At 44.9% G+C, this 25,482-nt stretch overlaps 2 protein-coding genes across 4 annotated transcripts in view; one reads left to right on the plus strand and one right to left on the minus strand.

Moving 5' to 3' along the window:
- The window catches only part of SMYD4 (SET and MYND domain containing 4), a 32,153-nt gene extending 15,755 nt beyond the window's left edge, over positions 1 to 16,398 (minus strand). The window contains exons 1-5 of one of the 3 annotated variants that reach the window (XM_007485758.3): positions 16,275 to 16,373; positions 15,799 to 15,920; positions 9,525 to 9,676; positions 5,566 to 5,710; positions 2,395 to 2,484 (exon numbers count right to left, since the gene is read on the minus strand). In XM_007485758.3, coding sequence (XP_007485820.2) covers positions 2,395 to 2,484; positions 5,566 to 5,710; positions 9,525 to 9,664 — 375 coding nt within the window. In that variant the 5' untranslated portion in view covers positions 9,665 to 9,676; positions 15,799 to 15,920; positions 16,275 to 16,373. Of the gene's footprint in view, positions 1 to 2,394; positions 2,485 to 5,565; positions 5,711 to 9,524; positions 9,677 to 15,798; positions 15,921 to 16,274 lie in introns of all 3 variants that reach the window. The other 2 variants (XR_008916836.1, XM_007485757.3) reach the window with 2 other exon arrangements.
- RPA1 (replication protein A1) overlaps positions 16,384 to 25,482 on the plus strand; it is a 73,874-nt gene continuing 64,775 nt past the window's right edge. Inside the window, exon 1 of the mRNA XM_007485760.3 lies at positions 16,384 to 16,669. Coding sequence (XP_007485822.1) covers positions 16,637 to 16,669 — 33 coding nt within the window. The 5' untranslated portion in view covers positions 16,384 to 16,636. The remainder of the gene's footprint in view (positions 16,670 to 25,482) is intronic.

The raw sequence follows: 25,482 nt of genomic DNA on the forward strand, positions 1-25,482 counted from the left end.
CCACACGGGACAATCTTGAAAAAGTTTAACTTGTCTTCCAGTCACTGAACCCACTTTTTGTAACGGAAAAACAGCCAAGCAGAGTTAACCCACAAAATGAACAAGGTGCAACATACTATATCTACCTGCCTGTTTCTTTAAAAACCCCTGCCTTCTGTCTTGGAAACAATATCAAGTATCAGTTCCAAGGCAGAAGAGTGCTAAAGGCTAAGCACTTTTTGGGGTTAAGAAACTTGCCACACAGCTAGGAAATATCCAAGGCCACATTTGAATCCAGGATGCCCCATCTCTGGGTCTGGGGCTCTATCCACCATACTTCCTAGCTGCTTACCATCTGTCTTTTCTAAGTTGCCCATTTTGATGGTTTTTGGAGAAGCTCCAATCACTTATCAATAAGATGGTATCCCCAAAAATATATGGGCAAAGCTTTCTTTTTGGAGAAATAATCTTGGCCCTTCTAGTGAATGTCCAGAAGGCAATGTGTTACAAAGTGACATAAAGTTATCTACATAAGCTTGGATTTCCCTAGAATGAATCTTCCAGCACCTCCCTACTAAGTAGTTTCCTCTACATGGGGTAAATGCGCCTAGTCCAGCCAGGCGCCACCTCTTTTCTTTGCCAATACTGTGATATGGTGCTGCTTAACAAGGCCACTCCACCTTCATCCTCCAGGCCACTGGCTCCAAGTGACCAGACTAGCCATGGGCTGAGGGCAGCTGGATGCTCTATGGGTCTCCTGGAAGATTAGGGCTGCATCAAACTCAAGATTTAATTATTTGAGAAAATGGCCTTCAACAGACATGTGCAAAAAAAGGACAGACCTCTGGGCAGTCCTAAGTCAAGCTGGAGCCACCATTGGCACATGTGGGATGCAGGAAGTGAGGTAGAGAACAGCCTCTGGAGTTCTCGGGACTTCCTGTGAGGAGGGCTAGAGTTCAGTTCAATCCTGGAGCTTGAGGTTGGAGGAGCCCTTCCTAATCTTGTTACACTGAGTAGGGTGGAGAATGTGGGTTTCCAAGACCTGATTCTGTTATTCCAAGTATCTCTTTTGCTATTGATCAGGAAATAGCTAACTTAGATCTTCTAAAGAATGGTCTGATTAGGGTGAAGTAGTTTTGAAATTCACACATGAACAAGATCCTCCATCTCTCAGCTCCAGGCATCCTCCATGCCTGGAATGCTCTCTCCTCTGCTCTGAGGCTCCGGTTTCCTTTAAGTCCCAGACAAAATCCCACCTCCTGCAGGAAACCTGCATCATCTTCCCAGTGCTAAGCTCAGTCTTTGGAACACAGTAGGGACTTAACGTTTATTGATTAATCAATTGATTTTAGTGTCAGAGGTAGGCTGTGAACCAATGTCCTTCCAGAGTCCAAATCCAACTCTATCTACGACCTCATGCCTCACCAGATGTTTCTCAGTTCAAGCTAAAGGTTGCCAGGAACTCCATGTACTTGGCATAAACAAATTTTGTCATAGGCCATCCCCATCGTGTTGTTTACTGATGCTTTCTTCAGAGCATCCCATGAGGGAGGTGGGCCAAATGTCATCAGTCCCATTTATAAAGGGTGAAAGTGAGACTGAGGGGACATGACTCACCCCCAGGGGCACCCAGCCATTGCTGCAGGCAGTATCTGAATCCTGGTCTCCCTTGTTCAAATCTAGCAGCCCCCTCCTTCTAGGCCCCCTGCTCCTTGGTGCTGCTGTTCAGATGCCAAAAGCCATGTTTGATTTTGTCTAGGCCTGGTCCCATGGGAACCCAAGACTAAAAGAGAACTGCTCTCCTTTGATGGGAAATACTTGTTTGATGAAGGAGTTGAGGAAATCTTAGACAAAGAAAGGCACAGAGATCAGAGGCTCCAAAGCTACAGTCAAACCTCAAGAGTTTCACAAAGGTTTCAACCTCCTTTTTTCTTTCAAGGCCAGGAAGTATGGTAGGCAGAACCAGGGCTCTGGGCTTTGAAAGCAGAACTCTCAGGACCCTAACCAAAAGGACTCCCACAAACTCTTTCAGGAAGGTCAGAAGAACATCTCCCCTCTCCTGACCCAAGCCTGGATGGGTTACACCAGAGGGAAAAGTCACACTCCAAGAGGAATCTCACATCAGCTTTTCTGCCCACCTTTTCAAGTCAGCCTACCTCCTATAGGACACTGGGCTCCATGCTGGCCCTCTTCCCTACAATCCCCTAGGCCATACTGATAGGTGTTGCCTTCTTCTTGAAAAAGCAGGCCTCTCAGGATGTGCCCCACTTGGAGAGAGGCTCAGATTTCCCAGCCATTCCTGCAGTCCTTCCTGACACTTATGCCCTTAGAGAGTGGGGTTTATCTAAACTTTTCTTGACTCCTGTGTAGTAAAAGGCCTTCTCTGCCAATGACACGAGGCATCTTGGTACTCACCTCATACTGAGCCAGATGGAAGAAGGCTGCAGAGCGATTGGCAAAGCACAATGACATTTCCTGAGTGTTGGGTTTAGCATGGCATGTTCCCTGCAAAAGAGTGATAAGGAGGCACAGTGAATGGAAAGAGCTTTATCGGGGGCTAAGGTTTGAGTTCCAAGCCCACTCCCACTTGTCAGTGGATACACCTGGGCCAGTGTTTTCATCTTTCTGTCGTAGGGGTAACAACAGAAGCCCTGCCTTGCATGGGAGCCATGTAGTGGCAAGGCTGAAAGGGTAAGCTCCCAGCTCCAGCATGAGAGGGTAAGCTCCCAGAAGGCAGGAGATGCTTTTTCTTTTTGTTTGTAGTTCCAGTTCTTAGCACGGTGCCAGGCACTTAAGAAGTGAACAATAAATGTCTGGTGGGGGGCAGCTGAGTAGCTCAGTGGATTGAGAGTCAAGCCTAGAGACGGGAGGTCCTAGGTTCAAATCTGGCCTCAGACACTTCCCAGCTGTGTGACCCTGGGCAAGTCACTTGACCCCCATTGCCTAGCCCTTACCACTCTTCTGCCTTGGAGCCAATACACAGTATTGACTCCAAGACGGAAGGTAAGGGTTTTAAAAAAAAAGTCTGGTGAGAATGGAGAATAAAGGCAGCATAGACAAATACCAAGTATTAATGCTATTATCAGCTCTCTAGTTTTAGGGAGGTTGGGGGTGGGGGTGAGGTTTACTCCAGTTTTCCCTTGGATTCCAGTCCCCTCACATGCCACATTATATATATGGCATTTATATAGATGGCACATGCATAATATGAGTGGGAGAGTGGAAAGGCAGCTGGACTTGTAGTCAGAAGAGATTTGATTCTGCTGTGTGATCCCAGGCAAGTCACTTATGTTCTCTGAAACTGTTTTCTCCTTTGTAAAATGGGGGTAAATGATACCTTACAACACTGCTGTGAGAATGACCAAAAAAAAATTAAACTCTTACCTTCTGTCTTAGTATCAGTTCTAAGAAAAAAAGAGCAGTAAGGGCTAGGCAATGGGGGTTAAGTGACTTGTCCAGGGTCAAAAAACTAGGAAGTGTCTGAGGCCAGATTTGAACCCAGACCTCCTGACTCTAGGCCTGGCTCTCTATTCACTGTGCTACGTAGCTGTGCCCCTGAAGATGAAAAATTGTAAAGTATTTTGGAAAGCTTCATGCCTGCTATTATTAGTGGCTGTTGAGTCAATTTGGGCAGACCATAGATTGGAAGGAACCATGACACTGGCCATATCTTATGGCCCTCAAGGGAATCTGGTCCATTTCAACTCAGTCATGTCTCCATGTACAAGCCCAATGATTGACCGGGAGGCAGATCACCTGCATCAGAGACCACACCACTGGGGAGCCTGGCCCATTTGGGATACACATCTGGGTCTATCTCTGACAGAAACAGACAAGAGGACCCCCCAAGTAAGTCCACTCTCCTGTGAAAACAACACATATGGACCCCTTGAAGAAACAGTGGGCAAGTCACTGAAAATTGTGAGGTTGGTGTTGTTCGATGTAGGACCCATCAGCTGAGGCAGGGCTGAAAATAAAGATTGGCACCATCTCTAAGAAGACAACTATCCAACAAGAACTCCTCTGTTCTGATCATACATGTATAAGACAGAACAAATATTTACCGTCTCAGGGGGAGGGAGAGATGCAATTTGGATCTTAATATATGTTAAAAACAGGTAATTGGAAAAATTAAATATATATTTATTAAATTAAATTTTAAAAAAATTCCCTTGCTCTTGGAGGGTTTATGTGGAGTTCCCACAAAGGGAAGCCATGGCCAAAAGAAGGTTTGTAGCTACAACAAACTTGGGTGGCTTAAAGCGAGGCCTTGAGTCTGTGTTTCTAGACCAACATCAAGACTGAGGGAGTGGGGGTGAGAGTCCTGGGCTCACATTTGACCCCAGATACTTCCTAGCTGTGAGACTTTGGGCAAATCCCTTAACCTCCACTGCCTGGCCCTTACTGCTTTTCCACCTTGAAACCAATACTTAATATTGATTCTAAGATGGAAGGTAAGGGTTTAAAAAAAAAGGCCCAGAGAGTGGCAGTAAGCCTGTTCTCCATGACCTTAGCCCAATTTCCCTTCTTCCTCTTGTAGGGATTGGGAGAGAGTTTCTCAGGGTGCTGCTGAGATAATTTGGAGCACGGAGGGCTTCCACTCTCTCCTATATTCAGTATTCTGATCCACAGTTCAAGTCCACACTCAACCCACTAATTCCAAAGCCAGAAGAATTGCCTGCAATCTAGAATTACCTGGACCTCATACTCTTCCTTCACTTAAGGTGGGGTACAGTTCTGCCTTGGGAGTCCTGATGGGGTGCACTGGCTAGAGGTGAGAGACATGGAAGGTGGCGGAATTTCCCAGGTCCATGAAAGGGCCAGGATGTCTGCAGTGAATCCAATGGTTGGCTGCTCAGGAAATATCCCAAGTCATGGTCATCCTGAGTGCTGCCTAGCTACAGGGACCATGATCTGTTTGTTCTTTAGTTAAAGGGCCTGTACAGGATTAGCATACCAGAATTTTCCTTTACATCCTCCCCTGATGTCTTGTTGAGGCATGGAGGTGACCGTGGGGACTTGAAGGCTTTGCTGGGGGAGGACAAGCCCTGGCAGGTCCTGGGTGATGTCTGTTGCTTGAGGACCAGGCTAGCTAAGTTCAGAGAGTCTCCTTGCAAGGCAGGCCATAGGGTGAGAAGTTTCTTTGCTATGGCAACTCCCAAAGGCCACCTACCAAGTCATCCAGGGTTTTACCTGGCACTCACGTGCCCAGGGCACCACGGATCAATGACAGGCTAAAGTGAATCATTCCCATAAAAATGGCCTCTGAGCTCACAGACAAGGCCTAGCAGGAGGCTCAGGTGACTTGAAGCTTGGGCCCACGTGCATGAGCCACATTTTTAAGAACACAGGGGTTTTTTTTGGGGGGGGAGTGGAGCGCCCCCCCCCCCCCCCCCCCGCCCAGCCCTACAAAGTGCCCTTTGTCTCCCACACATAACCAAGGATGGTTCTGCCAGGAGTCCTCCTTTCTATCCAAACCCCTAATTACAGGCCGAGTCTCACATAGTGGTAGCACTCCGTGGGGCATGGCCATGCCCCCAGAAGGCCAAGGTGTCCACCACGTGCTGGGCCTGCCCTGCTCCTTACCTTTGAGTAGAGGATGGCTGCAGCCTTGTAGGCCTTCTTCTGGAATTCTCTGTTTCCTTCTTCTTTATAAAAAAGGTAGGCGTCTGGATCCTTCTCCACTGTGTAACCTTCGGCGAGTCTTTGTAAAAGTTCCTCATCTTCGGGTCTGCACAGAGGAGAAAAGGGTCACACAGCTGTAGATCATCACAGCCTTGGTCCTGGGGAGGGGGTGCTGGATGGGGAGCCAGAGGCCTGACTCTACTGTTCCCTGCCTATGTGCCTGGGGCTGCCTCCCTCCTGGGTCTCTGGGGACTAGACAGCCTCTCAGGTCCTTTCTAGTTCTAAAGCCAAGACCCTAAGGTTCTGTGAGCTCACAGAGAGGAAATGGGGGAAAGTGAAGACACTGGTCTGCTGCCACAAATCCCCAGCCATCAGCACATGTGGACACTGCAGACTAGAGCTGAGGGAGAGTGTCTGGAGAACAGAGAATCCTGGAGCTGGAAAACCTACTGGCCAGGCTTCTTGCCTAACATTACCAGTCTGACATGGGGCACCTACAGCTCCCTTAAGGCCAGGGAACTGTCAGCAGCTCACTGGCCACCCAGAGAGAAAGAGAACACACAGCACTCATCAAGGAGCCTTTCCTGCTAGAGCTGAGCAACCGAGTGCTCCAGGAACCAATGGCTCAAAAGGAACCAATCAGCAGAGCTTTTACTAAGTGCCCACTATGTGCCAGATACCAGACCAACGGATGGCAACACAAAGAGAGGTAAAAAATTTTTGCCTTTGAGAAGCCATGCCCTCTTCCTCCTTTTTAAAGCCCATACCTTCTATCTTAGAAACACAGAAGAAAAACATGATGGATCACATGGTTCGATGGGGATGACTGGGGATATTGACATTAAATGATCATTCTGTTGTCAACATTAATAATATGGAAATAGGTTTGAACAATGATACATGTATAACCCAGTGGAATTGCTCATCAGCTCCGGGAGGGGGGAGAGAAGAGAGGAGGGATAGAACATGAATCATGGAACCATGGGAAAAATCCTAAATTAATTAATTAAAAAAAAAAAGAATCAGTACTATGTATTGGGTCTAAGGCAGAAGAGCGATGGCTAGGTAATGAGGGTTAAGAGACTTGCCCACAGTCACCCAGCTGGTAAGTGTCTGAGGCCACACTTGAACCCAGGACTCCCATCTCCAGGCCTGGCTCTCTACCCATAGTGCTCCCTTGCTGCCCCCAAAGAGCTCACATTCTAATGAAGGAGACAACCAAAAATCTGGCGCATGCAGAGTACATGGATGGTAGTAACCTTGGAGCAGAAGGGTTGAGCATCTGGGCAGCCCAGGAAAGGCTTTTCGCAGAAGGGGCATCTGAGCTGGGTCTTGAAGTAGGTGAGTAAATGCTGGATTGTAGGGTGTGTGGAGGGGAGGAAAGTGTAAGAAGGCAGGAAGGTAAAGGTCAGGCTGGAGACAGCTGAAAATTTATTTAGCACTTTATATTTGAACCCAGAAGCAACAGGGTTTACTGAGACAAAGAAGAGACACAGCCAGATCTGGACTGGGGGAAATGAGACCCAGAGAAAGGCAGATGTGCTATGGACTGGCATTATGCACAAGGGATGTGAAGGAGACCAGACAGCTCTAATGCTATGGGCTACTAGAGAATCGTGGAGGAAGGTTAGAATCTGGCCAGGGGGAAACCCAGGACGGCTGCCTCTCCTTTGGACCGATCACCTTCTCACCCCTGCAGGGTTTTCAAGGGGAGGCTGGAGGCCCAGTTCTCAAGGATGTAAGAGGACAGACTGTTAGGACCCTGACACCATCTAATGTCAGAAAGTGATCAATGCCAAGGAGAGGTGGCGCCAGGTGGCAGGAAGGCTGGGGGAGGGCAGGAATACTTCTACTAGATGGGCTCACACTAACGATTTCCTTTTACTACAATGATTATTCCTTTATTATGTGTCAGGCACTGTGCCAGGCACTTGGCAAACTAAACCTGAAAGTGTCTTTGCCTTCTGGAAGCTTATGTTCTCTGGGGGCAGGGGGAGAACAGTATCTGTCCAGAAACAATTATAAAACCAATACATGGTAATTTCAGAGAGCTCTGCAAACAAGGGGCAGGAGAGAACACACAAGCTGAGCCCTAAAGTCATTCTATGTCACAGAGGTGAGGAGGGCACTTGCAGGCATGAGGGACAGACCATGTAAAGGTATGGAGATGGAAAGTGGAGCTCTATACACCAAGAACATCATGAGTTGTTTGGTTAGAACATATGGTTAGATCTGATTCGACCCTGTTTAAAGCCTAGAACGTTCAAGAATTGTTCCATGTTGTTAGGTCCTCTTCTCTCCCACTTCCTGAAGGGCACAGGGCCCTCTGGGGCCTCCTACCTCCTTCCACCATTAGGGGATAACAGGCTAGATGTTCCCTGTGACTGATCAGCAAAGCTCAGACTCCCTGGGGCTACAGCTTGATGGAAAATCTTGGCCTTAGCAAACACACACATGCGGAGTCTAATGACACACTAAATCACAGTTCCCTGCTTGGCCTGCAGGAAAATTCCTCCCCTCTGCATTCCTGCCTCTGAGGTTCCCCTTATGAGAACTCCAGGTAGGGGGTAAGGGGCTGGGGCAGTAAGGATGAGAAGGGAGAGGGAGAGAGAAGAAATCAGACCATTCACCTGTACTTCCTCCATGACTCTAAAGTATGTCAACACTCCTGCTTGCTCTCAGCCCTGGAATTGGCAAGGTTCATCACGGAATTAGAGAGAGCTCGTTTTTTCTTGATGTACCCCCAGTGCTCCAATGACCTCGAACAGTTCTTGTGGAAGATAAACTGTGCCATTCACCGGTTTCCCCTACCATAGCCAACTTCACCCTTCACCATGTTAGCAGTGACGGCGGCTTCTGGAGCAAGCAGGACCTGGCAGGATTCTAGCTAAGGAATAGTCTGAGAGGCAGGTGGGTGGTCACTTCTTAAGATTTGGAGTCTAGATGTCTGGAGCTTAACCCCACCTCTAATATTTACTAGTTATATGACCACGGGCAAGTCATTTTACATGCTCTGGCCTCAGTTTCTTCAACTGTAAAATGGAGAGATTATAATATTGATCTTAATGGGTTGGTGTAAGGCTCAACTGAGTAAATGTAAAACTACTGGCAAGGTTTAAGGTCTTGTATAAACATTATCTACTGTTAGAATTTTTATCTGGATGACTATGGCCAAGTCCCAACTCCCTGCTCTGGGCTTCAGGAGGTCTGCAAGGTCACAACCCTTTTCATACTAATATTAAAGACATTTTCAGTTCTAATATGGCAATTATCCAGATGGAATCCACACAAATAGCTAGGTGGTACAGTGGATGGAAGGCAGGGATTAAAGTCAGGAGACCTTGAATTCAAATCAGGTTTCAGACACTAGCTCTATGACCCTGGGCAAGTCACTTGACCCTGTTTGTCCCAATTTCCTTGTCTTTCAAATGATCTGAAGAAGGAAATGGAAAACCACTCCAGTATTTCTGCCAAGAAAATCCTAAATGGGGTCACAAAGATTGGCCACAACTGAACCCCACCCACCCATAAAAAAAACTTTTTTGAGGGGGGAGGCAAAGGAGATATTTCAAATTTTGGGGAGTGTGAAGGGGTCTTCAAGAAGTTTGAGAACAGCTTGGCTGCTTCCCTCCCAGCAAGTTTCATTTACTGTTCTCTGATCTCTAAAAAGAGGGTCTTGGGTGAGTTGATCTCTGATGTCTTTAAATGCCATGACTGACCCTCAGCAATGATAACTGAGGGGATGCTGAGACAATAGACTCTGAATGTTCCCTGTGCATGCATTGATCAAAATGCAGCCAGAGCTAAATCTAGGAATGGGGTCACCGACTGCCACGTCAAAGTAAGAGAGCCCTTCTGTGCCAAGGATGATGTAGGCTTTGTCCATGGCTACTCTTTCAGGTTTGTCTGCCCAGACTTACTGGAGTAGCGCAGAGCAATGCAGCACGATCTCCCACAGGGCACCCGCGTCTGTCCTAGAGAATGATGTCTGGACAGATGGCTGGAGCTGCAGCCACCTTCTGTGGACATGGGACTGCCACTCTTCTACAGGCAGGTCCATGCTGCTCCAAACCTGGAAAATGAGGAGAACCAGGTCAGAAAGATCTTTGCAGGTTCTCAGAGGCAAACAGGAAGCCGGTGGGACCTTTCCCCCTTCTTTGTACATCAACGATCAACAATGATCCTCTTGCCTAGGTCCAGTTGATCCCATTCCCCACCAGGGAGGGGGCCTGTGTTCTCTCACCACCCACAAAGGCCTGTGGGCTTTCAGCCTCTCTTGGGCAGGGATCCTATTCATCCTTAGCCCCATGCCCAGGGCTGCAGCCTTGTGTTCTCTTCTGTTTCCATCCTTATCATAAGGCTTGCAGCCATTCATTGACCCTCTTCAATACTCCATGGATATATAACTTTAGGCAGCCCAGTGGTGCAGTGGATAGAGTGCCTGATCTGGAGTCAGGAAGACTCACCTTCCGAGTTCCAATCTGGCTTCAGACACTTCCTAGCTTTGTGACCCTGGGCAAATCTCTTAACTCTGCCTTAGTTTCCTCATCTGACAAATGAGCTGGAGAAGGAAATGGCAAACCACTCTAGGATCTTTGCCAAGAAAACTAAACTGGGGTCAAAGAGAGTCAGGCATGACTGAAAACAAGTAAACAATAACACACGAATTTGGTATTTGGATCCCCATCAAAACAGATCATTACTAACCCATCTGTAGCTGGGAAGCAGTCTGATAAAAGAGAAAGTAGTTACAAAGATTCAGGAAGATCCAGGTTCCAAACCTGTCTCTGATGACTAGGTATATAGCCATGGACAAGTCACTTCTTATCTTGGAGCCTTAATTTCCTTATTTGGAAAATGGGCATAATATTACATCTGTTTCCTACTTCAATAGGTCATTGTGTGGACCTGACAAGACAATGCAGGCAGAAGGCTCTGCTGACTTTAAAGCATGACAGGGTCGGTCATCATCAGTGCCATCCCATTCTGGCTTGTTGTAGCTGAAACATCCATCAGCCTCTCTGTCCTTAATGAGGTTGGACCTCTGATAACTATGGCTCAGTCTTACTTAATGTATCTTCTTTTGGCCTCAATGGTACCATATCCAAAAACTGTGAGCTGCTGCTGCACTGGGACAAGATACCGGAGTGGGATTTCAGGGGAGGCTTCCTGTCCTTTAACATTTACGCCCCTCTCTTTCCAAGGGAGATAGAATGAATTCCTAGAGAACAGCTAACTGATACAATTGCTGAGCATTTTTTTAACCCTTATCCTCAGGCTTAGAATTGATACTAAGTATTGGTTCCAAGGCAGAAGAATGGTAAGGGATAAGTAATTGGGATTAAGTGACTTGCCCAGGGTCACACAGCTAAGATGTGTCTGAGGCCACATTTGAACTCAGGACCTCTAGGCCTGGTTCTAATCACTGAGTCACCTAGTTGCCCCAAAGGATGAGTCTTTTTTTTATTTAGCTTTATTTTCTGTTTTAGTCACAACTCTAAGACAAAGGCAGGGGCTAGGCAAATGGGGTTAAGTGACTTGCCTAGGGTCATACATGATATGACATGTACAAGGCCAGAATTGAATGTTGAACTTTTCAGGTCTCCTGACTACTCTTTGGTCACTGATGCTAAGAAAAGTCCAGCATCTCATCATTCATTCCACAAACACCTACCAGTTAGAACACCTGTGCCAAGTGCTAGAGCTTAGCCCAGTCTGCTTGCTGACTGCTGACCAGAGATACAAAGAAAAAAGCAAACCCATCTTTGTCCTTGAAGAGCTTAAAGTCTGTTGGGGGTGACAAACACATAAAGTGTTTAGAGGCAGGAAAGGACACCCCCTGCGGAAATTAGGACAAGACTTGGGTAGAGGTGGCTAACTTGAGTGAGCTTAGCTAAGAAGGAAGGGAGAGATTCCAAGAGGCAAGGAGAAACCATATAGGCATGGAGGAAAGCAATAGAATGCCAGGCTAAAGGCAATGGCAAACAGGAGGGTTTGACTGAAATGAAGAGTCCATGAAGGGGATAATGAGTCACAACATATCCCCTCAGTCCACAGGATCACAAAATCTTAGACACCCATATGTCTACCACCATTCTGAACAGGAATAGCCTCCACCTGCAGACATCCGTGCTGTGTTGCTGAGTTCTCACTATCATGAGGTTTTTCCCTTTATCAAGTCTAAATCTGCATTTGGCATATTGGCTGTGTACTGAGGACAAGCATCCCCACCCTAGTCTTCTAGCAGGTCATCCCAACCACCTTTTTTTCCAGGTTAAGTACCTCCAGTCCCTTCATCTCATTCTTGTATGGATTCATTTCTAGGGATAAGATGAATGGATGGGGAAGCTCATCCTTACTGGGCAGCTAGGTGGTGCAGTGGAAAGAACTCCCAGCCTGGAGTCAAGAAGACTCATCTTTCTGACATTTGGCATCAGATATTTTCTAGCTATGTGACCCTAGTCAAGTCCCTTAATCCTGCTTGCCTCAGTTTCCTCATCTGTCAAATGAATTGGAGAAAGAAATAGCAACCACTCCAGTATCTTTGCCAAGAAAACCTCAAATGGGGTCATAAAGAAAACACAACTGAAATGACTGAACATGAACGCTCCCTCATCTTTGCCCCCTAGAATCCCTCACCTCCTTTAAGATATAGCTCAGTAGAAGTCAGTAGTACCTTCTATTTGAAGCATTTCCCAACTCTTCTAAACTACCTTGTATTTAACTATTATATATCTCCTTATTCACTTTTATTTGTGTTGTATATATGTTTATATGTACTTGTTATCTCCCCACTGGAACATAAGGTCATTGTGAGGAGGAATTGTTTTTTATTTAGCTAACCTACTAGCATATTCAACTAGGCCCTGATCGGTTTGAATGAGAGTCTTGTGAAGTGGAACCATTATTCAGATCTGCACTGCAGATTTCCACTGCACTGGAACCAATGACTCTATTAAACTTTAGTATAACTTTATAAGGGGAAGCGAGGTGGCCTGGTGGATAGGGAGAGAGTCAGGAGGACTTGGCTTCAATCTGGCCTCAGATACTTCCTAGCTGTGTGACTCTGGGCAAATCACTTAACTATCTGCCTAGCCCTTGCCCTTCTGTCTTAGAGCTAGAACAGAAAGTAAATAAAGTTAAAAAAATTACTTTTGAACAGTATAAAATTGAATATTTGTGATCATTGTACAGGATTCATCATTCACACTCATCAGAACCCCACTGTATTAAGTGCCTACTATGTAGGAGCAATTAGTTAGCTCCAGGGTTAGAGTGTGAGGCCTGGAATCAGGAGGACCTGGCTGTGGGGCTCTGAGCAAATTACTTAACCCCCAGTCTAGCCCTTACTGCTCTTCTACAGGTATGCTGTAGAGAAGAGGTTCCTCCTCCCATTTAAACCCTTACTTTCTTTCCCTGTAACAATTCTAAGGCAAAAAGGCAAAAGTTAGGCAATGGGGATTAAAGTGACTTGCCCAGGGTCACCCAGCTAGAAGTGTCTGATGCCAAATTTGAATCCAGGACCTCCCATCTCCAGATCTGGTGCTTTTTATCTATTGCGTCTCCTACCTGTTCCTAATAGTGACCCTTTAAGGTTTGCAAAATGCATCGTCTGATGCATAGGCTCACTTGACTCCTTCCACTCCCCCCAAAAACCTCTGATTTTTTAAATACCCCAAATAGCTGCATGTCAACACAACTTGTTTCCTTCATAATCTCACATATTTTATTTTATGTTTTTAAAACAGGACTCTGAAAAGGGCTCCACAGACCTCATAAGCAAGACTGTTGCCCAAGGAGTCTTGGACTCACTGAAAAGACTCTTGGCTGAAGAAGGGATTCCTTTTCAAGTATAGTTTGAGCTAGGTGGCCACAGTCATATTAACTCCCAACCTAAGGCCAACTGAATTAAGTTTGGAGAGACTCAGCACCAGGATGGCAAAAGCCTGTTCAATTTTTCAGATGCAATTCTCACCGACTCTCTAAGTTGCTAAGGGGCTGCATTTCCATAAGTGGAGGGGAATAACCATATCACTGGAATCATAATCCTTGAACAACTGAAGTATGGCAAATGTTTACTTTCTTCCAATTGCTTGGTTCTAACATTAGCTCTTTTCCCAAGCAGCTGAAAGACTAAATCAATGATGCTATGCTCATGGATGGTTGGCATCTCTATGACCACAATTACTTCACCTTCGAATCAAGGTGACTCGGGTCTCCTTTTCCGGGTTCTCTCCCCAATTCTATCTCCTTTCTCAGGCTATCCCCCCATACTTGTAATGCATTCCCTCACCTCTCACCTCTGCTTCTTAGAATGTCTAGTTCTCTTCAAGGTTCAGTCAAAGAGCCATCACCTAAGTAGCATCTCTCCCCAAATTATCTTTAAAAAAAAATATATTTTTTTTAACCCTTACCTTCTGCCTTCTTCAATACTGGGTATTGGTTCCAAGGCAGAAGAGTAGTAAGGCCTAGGCAATGGGGGTTAAGTGACTTGCCCGGGGTCACAAAGCTAGGAAGTGGCTAAGGCCACATTTGAACCCAGGATCTCCTCTGGTTCTCTATCCACTGAGTCACCTGGCTGCCCCCTCACAAATTATCTTGTGTTTATTTTGCATGGATTTATAGAAGCAAGAATTGCTTACTCTATAGAACATAAGCACATGAGGCCTGGGACTTTCTATTGTTGTCTCTGCTGGTGGGTCCAATCCATCCTTCATTCAGACACTAAAGTGATCTTCCCAAAACATGTTACTCAATGTATACTCAATAAATTCCAGTGGCCCTCCATTGCTTCCACAATCAAAGATAAAATGCTCAATTTGGCATTCAAAGCCCTTCAAAACCTTCCTCCTCCTACCTTTCTAGTCTTCTTATATCTTGCTCCCCAACTCTTCAATCCAATGACACTGGCCTCCTGGCTGTTCTGTAAACAAGACACCTATCTCCTATTCTGAGTGGCATTGTTTCTGGCTGTCTGTGCCATGCCTGGATGCTCTGCCTCCACTCTATCGACCTCCCTGGCTTCCTTTAATACTCTGATGTGCAGTGGAAAGAGTGTTGGACCTGGATTAAAGAAGACCTGAGTTCAAGAAGCAGGTAGATGGTTCAGTGGATTGAGAGCCAATCTGACATCAGATACATCCTAGCTCTGTGACCCTGGATAAGCCACTTAACCCTGTTTGCCTCAGTTTCCTCATGTGTAAAATGAGTTAGAGAGGGAAATGGCAAACCATTGCAGTATCTTTGCCAAGAAAACCCCAAAAAGGGTCAGGAAGAGTCATACACAACAAAAAACGACTTAATAAAAATGTAGTTTCCTTGTATACAGTTGTTTGCAAGCTGTCTCCCCATTAGACTGTAAGCTCCTAACGGGCAGAGGCTGACTTTGGCCCCTTTTTATATCTCTAGCCCCTAGCACAATGCCTGACAGAGAGTAGGTGCTTAATAAATGCTTATTAGTTGACTGTATTTCCAGCATCTTACACTGTGGCTGGGTCTTAAAATTGACTAGACAGACACTTAATAGATGCTTATGGATTCACTCTTTAAGTGATCTCCTTCCCCATTGAGGCTGCCCCTAGAATTCAAGTTAACAACTCCCTGGGATCAAAGGTCAGTAATAATAATGTTGTTGATAATAATAATAATTGCTGTTTTTGGTTGTGGTGGATGTTGTGTCCATCTCCTAGTAGGACTCCATTTGGGGTTTTCTTGGCAAAGACACTAGAGTGGTTTATAATTTCCTTTTCCAAGTAACAATAATAATAGAGATCCTTTTTTTTAATCCTTATCTTAGAATTAATATTGATTATTTGCTGCAGTAAAATAGCAAAGGCTAGGCAGTGAGGATTAAATGACTTGCCCAGGGTCACATGGTTAGGAAGTGTCTGGGGGTCAAATTTGAACCCAGGACCTCCTGTCTCTCCACAGAGCCATTTAGCTGTCCCCATTAGTGACCTTTTAAAGTTGGTAAAACACATTACACTTATGGAGCACTTGATTCCCCCAGCACCCCCCCCCCAAAAAAAAAACAACAACAGGAAACATATAAAAAGGTATCTTTAGGCCCACTGTAGCTCTGGGCCTGGCGTCAGCAAGATTTGAGTTCAAGGGGGTAGCTGGGTATATCAGTGGATTGAGAGCCAGGCCTAGAGCAGGGAGGTCCCAGTTTCAAATCTGGCCTCAGACACTTACTAGTTGTGTGATCCTGGGCCAGTCACTGAAATGTTGCCTGTCTCAGTTTCCCTATCTGTAAAATGGGGACCATGATAGCACTTGACTCCATTAAGTGTTGTAAGGATTCAACGAGATCATGACTGCAAGAGAAGAGAAGAGAGAAGGCACACAGTAAACAATCAATAAATGCTTCCTTCGGGGCTGCTAGGTGGACTGAAAGCTAGATTTAGAGACAGCAAGTCCTGGATTCAAATTTGCCCTCAGGCATTTAATTAGCTGTGTGACCCTGGGCAAGTCACTTAACCCTCATTTTGCCTAGCCCTTACTACCTTTCGGCCTTGGTAATAGTGTTTAGTATTGACTTTAAGAGGTAAGGTGAAGATTTATTAAAACATAACAGATAAATCCTTCCTTTCTTTCATGTTACAGCTGCGGGAAATTGAGGTTGGGAGCCCCGGCCTGGCTCCACCCTCGACCTCACCCCTTGCTCTCACCTGGACTCGGGGCAGACCTCCCGGACGCGGATTCCCCCTCGCGCGTGACTCCTCCTCCTCGTGGGCTCCAGCTCCAGCTCCCGCCCCGGACGCTCACCCTTCAGGCGGACGCCGGGAGGGCGGGGCCTCACGTTTTCCCCGCGCACGGGGGAGCTTTGACCAATGGGTTGCCCGCTCGACGCTCTGAGCCCACCCCCTACGCCTCCCGCGTCTGGAGCGCGAGAACGGCGCGCTCCGCGGCCGGATCTGGCCAATTAGGTTTGAGCGCGCGAGGACTGCCCCTTCCCCCACCCCTATTCCCGGGACCCGCGGAGCAGCCGGGAGTAACCAGAGAAGCGGATCTACCGGACACAAGCGAGGCCATGAGCGGGCGCCTGAGCGAGGGGGCCATCGGGGTGAGGAGGCCTGGGGGATGGTGGGACCCCAGAAGATGGGGCCTGTGCTGAGGGCAACCTGATTGGGAATCCGAGGGTTGGGAACTGGCATCTGAGATGGGGGGCCTTGTTGGGGCCCCTTGGGTTGTGGAACTCTTTAGGGGGGGCCGCAGAGGACCTCAGTGTCCACCCAGCCCATGTATTGCCCAAACATGAATCCCACTCCCCAGCAAGTGGTCGGGGCGCTTTTCCCTGAAGACCCTCAGAATGGGGGAGCCCAGCACCTTCTAGAACAAGTTAGCCTCAGGCTCTGATAGCAGCCCTCTTTCCTTGAAAACCTCCAGAATGGGGGAGCCCAGCACCTCCCCAACCAACAGTTCCAGACCTTGATAGAAGCCCTCTTCTTAAGGAAGGTTTTGGTGACATCAAGCGTCCCTGGACGCCCCCCCCCCCCCCCCCCCCCCCCCCCCCCCCCCCCCCCCCGGCCCCTTCTACCTGTGGCTCCACAAAACTAGTCTAATCAGTGCCAGGGTTCTTCAGATACTTGAAGAAAGCTGTCATGGCACAGGATCATAGATTTAGAGCTGGAAAGGCTAACCATCTCTATTCAATTTAGATTGGCATGCTCTTGAAGTTCTAAAAGCTAAATCTGATTTATAATCTGGCCCCATTCTATTTGTCCGGCCTCATACTTGGCTAACAATCCCTTCCTCCAAACCTTAGTAACATCAAGCTTGGTTTTTCCCTGAAACAATTCTTTGTCTCCCTCTCAGTGCCTTTCCCTCCATCTGAAATGCTTTGTAATAATTTCTTTCTCTTAGTTTCCCTGGATTCCAGTTTAAGGCTCACATTTTAACTTTTGCAGGCTTTTCTAGTATACTCACTTGCTAGTGCCTATTTACTCTGATTTTCACATATATATATTTAAACCCTTTATCTTAGAATATATACTAAGTATCAATTCCAAGGCAGAAGAGCAGTAAGGACTAGGCAATGGGGATTAAGTGACTTGCCCAGGGACACAGGGCTAGAAACTTTGAGAGGCTAGATTTGAACCCTGGTCCTCTGGACTCTAGATCTGGTTCTATCTACTGTGTTATCTAGCTGCCCCACTTCTGATTTAAATTTATTATTTATATAATTATTAAAATTTAAAAAATTTTAACATTTATTTTAAAAGTATTTTTCCATTTACATGCTTCATGCTTTTTCTCCTCTCTTTTTCCCTCCTCCCTCCTGGAGCCAACAAGCAATTCCACTAGGTTATACATATATTATCATCCAATATCTATTTCCATATTATTCCCTTTTGTAATAGAGTAATCTTTTAAAAACACAACCCCAAATCCTATACCCATATAAACAAGCAATCAATAACATGTTTTTCTTCTGTGATTCTACTCCCACAGTTCTTCCTCTCATAAGTCCCTCAGGGTTGTCCTAGATCATTGCATTGCTATTAGTAGGAAAGCCCATTACATTTGATCATCCCACAACGTTTCAGTTTCTGTGTACAATGTTCTCTTGGATCTCATTTCACTCTTCATCAGTTCATGGAGGTCTTTCCAGTTCATATTGAAATCCTCCATTTCATCATTCCTTATAGTACAATAGTATTCCATCACCTTTGTATACCATAATTTGTTCAGCCATTCCCCAATTGAGACACCCCTCATTTTCCAATTTTTTGCCACCACAAAGAACACATTATGAATAGTTTTGTAAAACGTTTTTCATTATTATCTGATAATATTTGTAAAGCACTAAACATAGTGCCCGGCACATAGAAGACTCTTTATAAATACTATTTATTTTCCCCTTCCCTTCTCTTCCCCCTATTCTGTATATGTCTTATTAAGTATTTGGTTATTTACATACTGGCTCCCCCATTAAAATATAGCTCCTTGATGTCTAGGGCTGCTTTTTTTTTTTCTCTCTTATCTCCAGCACATAGAACAGTGCCTGCCACATATAAAGCCTTAGTAAATGCTTGTTGACTGATTTCCTCATTTTGGTTGCTTTCCTCTGGATGAATGCTCTGAAGTTGAGCAAGGTCCTTCCTAAAATGTGGTTCCAGGAGTCATCTTTTGCCTGGTTTGAAGAACCATCTTTGCTCTGGTCGGAAGGAGGCAGAATACTGTTGGACTGTCATCCTTCTAGTGCTGAGTATTCTTCTCAGCATAGGCTAAGGTAGTAGTTCAGCTTTTTTTTACTTTCATAACACACTGTTGATGCATGTGGAGTTTACAGTCAATTCAATTGAACTCTTTTCAGATAACCTGCTGCATTAAAGGTTTCTTTTCCCTGTCTTGTACTTGTCAAGTTGATCTTTTTAGTAAAAGAAGAAGATAACATTTTCCCCTTTCCTTAATATTTACCTTTTCAGGTATTCCTTGCTCTTTGATTTTCGGTATCAAACTTTCCACAGAGCTCTGGTCTTTTCTTTGCAAAAAGTTGGAAGTCTTCTATTTTGTTGAATGCCCATACTTTCCCTTGGAAGTATATAGTCAGTTTTGCTGGGTAGCTGATTCTTGGTTGGAGACCCAGCTCTCTTGCCTTTCTGAAGATCATGTTCCATGCCTTACGATCATTCAGAGTAGAACTTGCAAGGTCTTGGGTGACCCTGATTGGCATTCCTTTATATCTAAATTGTCTTTTTCTGGCTTCCTGTAGGATTTTTTCTTTTGTTTGATAGCTTTGGAATTTGGCAATTACATTCCTGGGAGTTGTCTTTTGGGGGTTTAGTGTAGAAGGTGTTCTGTGAGCTCTGTCAGTGGCTGTATTGCCCCCTTGTTCTAGAATCTCTGGGCAATTTTCTTTGATTATATCTTGTATCACCATGTCCAGTTTGGTGTTTATTTCTGGCTTTTCTGGGAGTCCAATTATTCTTAAATTATCCCTTCTCCCCCTATTTTCCAGATCTATCACCTTGTCGGTGAGATATGTTCTCTTCTAATTTCTTGGTATTTTGGCTTTGCTTTATTGATTCTTGCTCTTTTACACGATCGTTGTCTTCCAGCTGCCTGATTCTGGCCTTTAAAGCCTGGTTTTCTTTTACAGTTTGGTCAAACTGGTTTTGTAGATGCGTGAATTTCTTTTGCATTATTTCCAACTTTTCCTCCCAGAAGGCTTCCATCTTTTTGGTCATTTCTGATTCAAATTCTTCATAGGTTTGTGGAGAGTTTCCATTTCCTTTGGAAGGTTTTGGAGCATTTTCTTTTATATTATCTTCTGTCTGCTCTGTATTTTGTATTTTGGCTCCATAGAATGTGTCCAAAGTCGCCCCTTTCTTCTTATTTTTCTTGGTATTTTGGGGCTTCTGTGGTTCTGTGGAGTTTGCCATTTCTGAATGTGGAGGATTAGTTTTTCTTGTCTCTGTCTGGTGTTCAGAGGCTTTAGTCCTGGGCAGATGGTTCTATGAGCTTTCCCTGGGTTAACCTGAATATGCCTCACTGGAACTGGAATGGAAGGGTCGGACCATGAGGCCACACTCTCCCCCCGGCTCGCTTTCCGGAAGTTGCCTTCAGAATCGCTGGCCGTGAGGCTGTTTCGTCGGCCTGCGGGGGGGATGGGCTGCAGCTAGCCCAAGCTCCCAGGGCGAGGACTTTCACTGAGACTTGGATAGCAGGATCCAGCCCGTGAGGCTGTCTTGCCCGCCCTGAGGGTTGCTGTTGTTTTGACCAGCTCTCTGCAGCGGAAGCCCCAGGCAGTAACTTTCACCGGGACTGTAGAAGGCCCTGAGGGTTCTGCTCTCTGAGCCCGGCCGGCTTCCGGGAGCCTTGGACTCTGCGCTCCTACCCCTGAGGTCCGAGGGATCTCGTGTTCTGGCTTTTAAGGGGAGCCGTACCTTTTGATCCGGGTCCAGGTCCAGGAGGAGGGTTCCCAGGGTCTGTGCTGTTGATCGTTTTGAATTTCGGCGCCTTAGGAGCTTATTGTTTGAGATCGGTCGGGAAGGGTTTTCAGGAGATCTGAGCTTTAGCTTTCTCTAAGCCGCCATCTTAACCGGAACAAGTTGATCTTTTTAAACTCAACTGAAAGTCTTTCTTTATCCCTACTACATTTCATCCTCTTTGATTCAGAAAAATGTTCTAGATTGTCAGGTGATTGTGGTCCATTTCCTCCCAGCTTTATGCCATCTAGTAATTAAGAAGAATGTTCATGGCCTAAGCACAGATCTCTGGGGCACTCCACTGGAGTGCCTGATGTTTAGCCATTACTAATTTTTCCAATTACATGAGAATCTTAGTCCACGTCTCCACTTTTTCTACAAGAAGAACATAACAGGTTTTGTGAAATGTTTTAGGAAAAAGTAAGTTAAAAAAGGTGGGGAACTTTGTTTGACAGGACCTGTTCATGATTGAGTCCTTTCTGATTTTTCATGATTACTTCTTTTCTACTAGTATTCACTAACTAGTGATTTTCATGGATCAAAGATAAGGATCTAGAAGGGGACTTTGTAGACCATGTCTAAGAATCTTATTCTTTCTCTGAATGCTTTGAAATCTGCTTTCTTTTTTTTTTTTAATATATTTTATTTGATCATTTCCAAGCATTATTCGTTAAAGACATAGATCATTTTCTTTTCCTCCCCCCCCCACCCCCCATAGCCGACGCGTAAGTCCACTGGGCATTAGATGTTTTCTTGATTTGAACCCATTGCTTTGTTGATAGTATTTGCATTAGAGTGTTCATTTAGAGTCTATCCTCTGTCATGTCCCCTCAACCTCTGTATTCAGGCAGTTGCTTTTTCTCGGTGTTTCCACTCCCATAGTTTATCCTTTGCTTATGAATGGTGTTTTTTTCTCCTGGATCCCTGTAAGTTGTTCAGGGACATTACACCACCACTAATGGAGAAGTCCATTACGTTCGATTATACCACAGTGTATTAGTCTCTGTGTACAATGTTCTCCTGGTTCTGCTCCTCTCGCTCTGCATCACTTCCTGGAGGTTGTTCCAGTCTCCATGGAACTTCTCCACTTTATTATTCCTTTTAGCACAATAGTACTCCATCACCAACATATACCACAGTTTGTTCAGCCATTCCCCAATTGATGGGCATCCCCTCATTTTCCAGTTTTGGGCCACCACAAAGAGCGCAGCTATGAATATTTTTGTACAAGTCTTTGTGTCCATTATCTCTTTGGGGTACAGACCCAGCAGTGCTATGGCTGGGTCAAAGGGTAGATATTCTTTTAGCACCCTTTGGGCATAGTTCCAAATTGCCCTCCAGAATGGTTGAAATCTGCTTTCTTAACAGTCTACTATATATGACATACTAGACCATTTTAGCTTCTTGTCTATTACAGGTTCTAAGCTAAAACATCCTGGAAACATGCTTTATTTACTGGTTCCTGTAACTTTTTTTTCTTTTTTTAATCCTTAGCTTTTTTTTTTAAACCCTTACCTTCCTTCTTGGAGTCAATACTGTGTATTGGCTCTAAGGCAGAAGAGTGGTAAGGACTAAGCAGTGGGGGTTAAGTGACTTGCCCAGGGTCACACAGCTGGGAAGTGTCTGAGGCCAGATTTCAACCTAGGACCTTCTATCTCTAGGCCTGGTTCTCAATCCACTGAGCCACCCAGCTGCCAGGGGGCTTACCAGATCTACCCAGCTGCCCCCACCTTTTTTTTTAAGCAATAGAAGAAGAACTTAATTTTTTAAAATTGTCATTTAAAATTTTTATTTTATTTTTAAAAATATTTTCTATGTTTACATGATTAATTATTCTTTCCCTCCCTCCTCCAAGAACTGACAAGCAATTCCACTGGATTGTACAAATGTTATAATTTGTTACTTATTTCCACATTATTCATTTTTACCATAGAGCAATCTTTTAAAGCTGAAACCCCAAATCATATACCCATATAAACAAGTGATAAATGATGTCATAAGTTTTTCTTTTGAGTTTCTACTCCCATAGTTCTTTCTCTCAATATGGATAGCATTTTTTCTTTTAAGTCCCTCAGGAATGTCCTAGATTATTGTATTGCTACTAGTAGTAAAGTCCATTATATTAAATAGTCCACAGTGTTTCACTTTCAGTGTATAATGTCCTCTTGGTTCTGCACATTTCACTCTGCATCAGTTCTTGGAGGTCTTTTCAGTTCATATAGAAATCCTCCAGTTCATCACTCTCAGATACCACAGTTAGTTCAGCCATTTCCCAATTAAGGAACACCCCCCATTTTCCAATTTTTTGCCACCACAAAGAGTGCAGCTATGAATATTTTTGTACTAAACTCTTACCTTCTGTCTTAGAATTGATACTAAATATCATTTTCAAGGCAGAAGAGCAGTAAGGGCTAGGTAATTGGAGTTAGGTGACTTGCCCAGGGTCGCACAACTGGGAAGTATCTGAGGCCATATTTGAATCCAAGACCTTCCATCTCCAGGCCTGGCTCTCTATCCACTGAGCCATCTAGCTGCCCCAGTTCCTTTGCTTTTTGAAGGAAGAAGTTAGTAAGGCAAATAGTTTCTAGTTGCTCTATTTTGGGGAGAGCATTTCAAAAGATATCTGGATATTTGAAGTCCCTTATTATAACCATATTATGCCTCAGAACTAGGCTTGAAGTTTCCTTATATCTGTTATGGTAGGTAGCTGTATACTACTCTAGCCTTCTATTACTCTAGTCTATTTCTGTTTCTATTAATATTCAAATGAGTGTTCTCCATCATACTTTTGTTTCTCTGATTCCTGGATTCACAAATTAGGAGATATCTTTTGTGACCTCACCAGCTCCCAAAGGTTTAATTATTCCAGTTGATCATCTATACATCTAGCTCCAGTCTTTCTCCTGATCTCCAGTTCCTTCTCATCATTTGCTTGCTAGACATTTTAACTCGACATGTCTAAAAGAGGACTCATTTCTCCTCTCAAATCCACCTCTATTCTGACCCTTTTTATGTCTAGTGGGGAAAAAAAATAGACTATGGTTCTCTGTCTTGTCTGGGCTTTAGGTAGAGGACCACCCATTGGTTTGATCTCATTCTGATTGGCAGTAGAACTTTGACTTGCTCTGTTTTCTGACTTGGGCTGATTTGCCCATTCTTTTTTTTTTTTTAAAACTCTTACCTTCTATCTTGGAATCAATACTGTGTGTTGTTTCCAAGAAAGAAGAGCAATGAGCGCTAGGCAATGGGGGTCAAGTGACTTGCCCAGGGTCACACAGTTTGGAAGTGTCTGGGGTCAGATTTGATCCCAGGACCTCCCATCTCTGGGCCTGACTCAATCCATTGAGCCACCCAGCTGCCAGGGGGCTTACCAGATCATTGCTGGATTTAATATGAATACCCCAACTTCATGAGCTGTATTTTACAACCTGCTCAGTAAACTGATGGCTTCCTGTTGCTTCCAGGATTAGATATGAAGTGCTCTGCTCGGCATTCAAAGCCCTTTATAACCTATCCCCTTCCAACCTTTGCACTCTTCTCACAGCCCATGTAATAGTCCCCACCATGTGTTCTGTGTCCCAGTGACCCCAGCCTGCTGGCTGTTCCACAGATAAGACATTCTCACCTCTTGGGCATTCTCTGGCTGTACTTCTTGTCTGAAATACTCTCTTCTGCTCTGATGTTTGGCCTCCCTGGCTTCCTTTAATTCCCAAATACTATCCCACCTTCTACAGGAAGCCTTTTCCAGTCTCTTCTTAAATCTGGTGACTTTGCTCATTTCCTATTTACCTTGTATAGAGCTTCTCTCTCTCATTAGACTGTGAGTGAAGAGAATGTCTTTGGGTTTTTTCCCCAACTCCAGCATTTGGCACAGTGCCTGGTACATAGTAGTCACCTAATACAAGTTTCATGATGGACTGGTCAACTGGACTATTGTAATAGCTTCTTGATTGTTCTCTCTGCCTCAAGTCTCCACTCCAATCTATCCTTCACATCGTTACCAAAGTTACTCACCATTCTCAGTAAACACCTCTAATTCCCCAAGGATCAGATGTAAATTCTTTGGTGTTTGAAGCCATTTGGGACCTCCTCTTTGACCTGACAGAGTCTTCCTGGCATTCACTGTTTACTTGTCTTTGCCTTTTAGGATCCCTAGGTTCCTTTATGGCTTGGCTCAGGTACCATCACACAGGCTTTCCCGATCCTCCTACCCTTCCTCCAGCCCTGGGCTGTCCCCCAAATCCTTTTGTGTCTGGTTTGTATATAGCTATCTTCTCTAGCTGGAATGGAAACTCCTTGAGGACAAGCATTATTTTATAATTATCTTTGTATCCCAGCTTCTAGAACATGGGATGTGCTTAATAAGTACTTGCTCATTGATTATTTATATTTTTTAAATTATACATTACTACTATATTCCCTTTAAACTACCAGTTGTTTTTAGAGAAGGTATGTCTTTCCAAAGGCATCATAAAGTAATGGTTGACATTCTATCAAATCTGTGATGAGCTGCAAGGGCAAATTTGTCTTTTTGCTTGAGATGCTGGTTACACATATGCTATGCATTACTGTTCATTGTCTGAGGTCATAGATTTTATTCTTGATTGCTTTCTAGGATTTTTTTTTTAACTCTTAACTATGTACTGGCCTCAAGGCAGAAGAACAGTAAGGGTTAGGCAATGGGGGTTAAACCAGGTTCACACAGCTAGGAAGTGTTTGAGGTCTCATTTGAACCCAGGACCTCCCATCTCTAGACCTGGCTCTCAATCCACTGAGCCACCTAGCTGCCCCTCTTTCTAGAGTTTTGACCTTGGTAGGGGGCAACTTGGGAAGGGATGGAGAGAAAGAGTGAATGAACAAGTGAGAGAGAGAGACAGACAGACATGAGTGGGTAGTAATTGTGTGTATGTGTTGGGGCAGGCACTTGAGGGTGAGGATCTTGTGT

Source organism: Monodelphis domestica, chromosome 2 (assembly GCF_027887165.1).
Source record: "Monodelphis domestica isolate mMonDom1 chromosome 2, mMonDom1.pri, whole genome shotgun sequence".
NCBI classification, from domain to species: domain Eukaryota; kingdom Metazoa; phylum Chordata; class Mammalia; order Didelphimorphia; family Didelphidae; genus Monodelphis; species Monodelphis domestica.